The 1,290-nt window shown below is 41.9% G+C and overlaps 1 protein-coding gene across 1 annotated transcript; it reads left to right on the plus strand.

Annotated features, from left to right (window-relative positions):
- Window positions 1-374: 374 nt before the first annotated feature.
- LOC140854769 (uncharacterized) lies at window positions 375-951 on the plus strand. The gene is made up of 2 exons (XM_073250819.1): window positions 375-471; window positions 553-951. Exons 1-2 carry the CDS (start codon window positions 469-471, stop codon window positions 850-852), a joined length of 303 nt encoding a protein of 100 aa, XP_073106920.1. The 5' UTR covers window positions 375-468; the 3' UTR covers window positions 853-951.
- The last annotated feature ends 339 nt before the right edge of the window (window positions 952-1,290 follow it).

A 1,290-nucleotide genomic window follows, 5' to 3' on the forward strand; every position in this document is an offset into this window, starting at 1 on the left:
ACTTAACATATAAGTCTTCCCATTATAATTATAATAATTATGACATCTACCAAAAGAGAAACAAGTGTATCATGGGAGGGAAAGAGTTCCTTTAGATCTGCAACATTAATTTATAAAAAAAGGAAAGTAATATGAATTAGTGGGGATTTCGTATCGCTTAAATATGTAATATCTTGATTGCACTCTAGGTCAAGTAAGGTGGGGCGAGAAAATAAACAGGGTGACCGAAATCTCTGCATTGCAGATGGGAATGCCACGCACGCGTGTTCCCAGTTGGAATAGCGGCCCTATCCTTTCTTTCCAAATTAGATTTTTTTTGGAATTATAAAATCGTGTACCATGTCTGATCCAAGCTAACTCCTGCTCTTCTCCTCTCTGTTTCGATCTCCTTCTATTTTTCTCTCTTTTGCCCAACCAACGGCAATAGCAGCAAACGATGACGGACGGCGTTATTTTCCTGCAAGACCAATGGTTGCTCCAGATTTTTTTTTTCCTATGAGAATTTGGTGTAAGATGAAATTTTAATTCGGTTTTGTTATGTTTCTAAAACAGAGCAACCAGGCGCTCCTCCAGCAGAACCCGGCCTTTCTTCTGAGAGAATTGGCCAGGGCCCGTGAGCGAGCAGTGCAACTGGAAGCGTGTCTCGGGAGAGCAGAGGAGGAGAGGGAGAAGTGGCAGAGGATCGCCGAGGAGTACAAGGCTATGGTCGCGTCTCAACGGATCGCCAAGGAGTACAAGGCTATAGGTTCCTCACCGGATGTGGGTGACGCCGCCTCATGCACCCGCCACCCATTGACGATAGAGGAACTGAGGGAGGGAACAGGGATGGAATTGTGCAAGGACGCCTTGTAAATCCACAAAGAATATATTTTTGTCTAGCACCCTACTCTTTTCTTGAATTGGGAATAATGAAAGACTAATAAATTGTTAATTTTGTTTCTGGTTTGTCAATGATTTCTTTTTGTTTGTTAATTTTGTGCACCTATCGTTGACTTTTTCTTTTTATTTATTATATCGCCTTTGTTGGTAGTCTGGTGTAGTTCGACGTCTGGTCGTTGGATTTGAAAGGGGGATTGGATGCTTTCTGTATAGAAATTGAAACTTTGGTTGCTCTAAACGGGGAGCAAGCATTAAAATCCTCCAGCAATTAGAGAACTTATGGCACAGTTTCTCTCTCTCTCTCTCTCTCTCTCTCTAAGATTAGTGGGAGAGGAGACTGTAGGCTTAGATGAAACTCAGAACTATGTTAAACAGAATGAAAAGTGATACGGTTAAGATGTTGTCGTTAGG

The sequence above is a fragment of the Elaeis guineensis genome, chromosome 1, assembly GCF_000442705.2.
Source record: "Elaeis guineensis isolate ETL-2024a chromosome 1, EG11, whole genome shotgun sequence".
Taxonomy (NCBI): Eukaryota; Viridiplantae; Streptophyta; class Magnoliopsida; order Arecales; family Arecaceae; genus Elaeis; species Elaeis guineensis.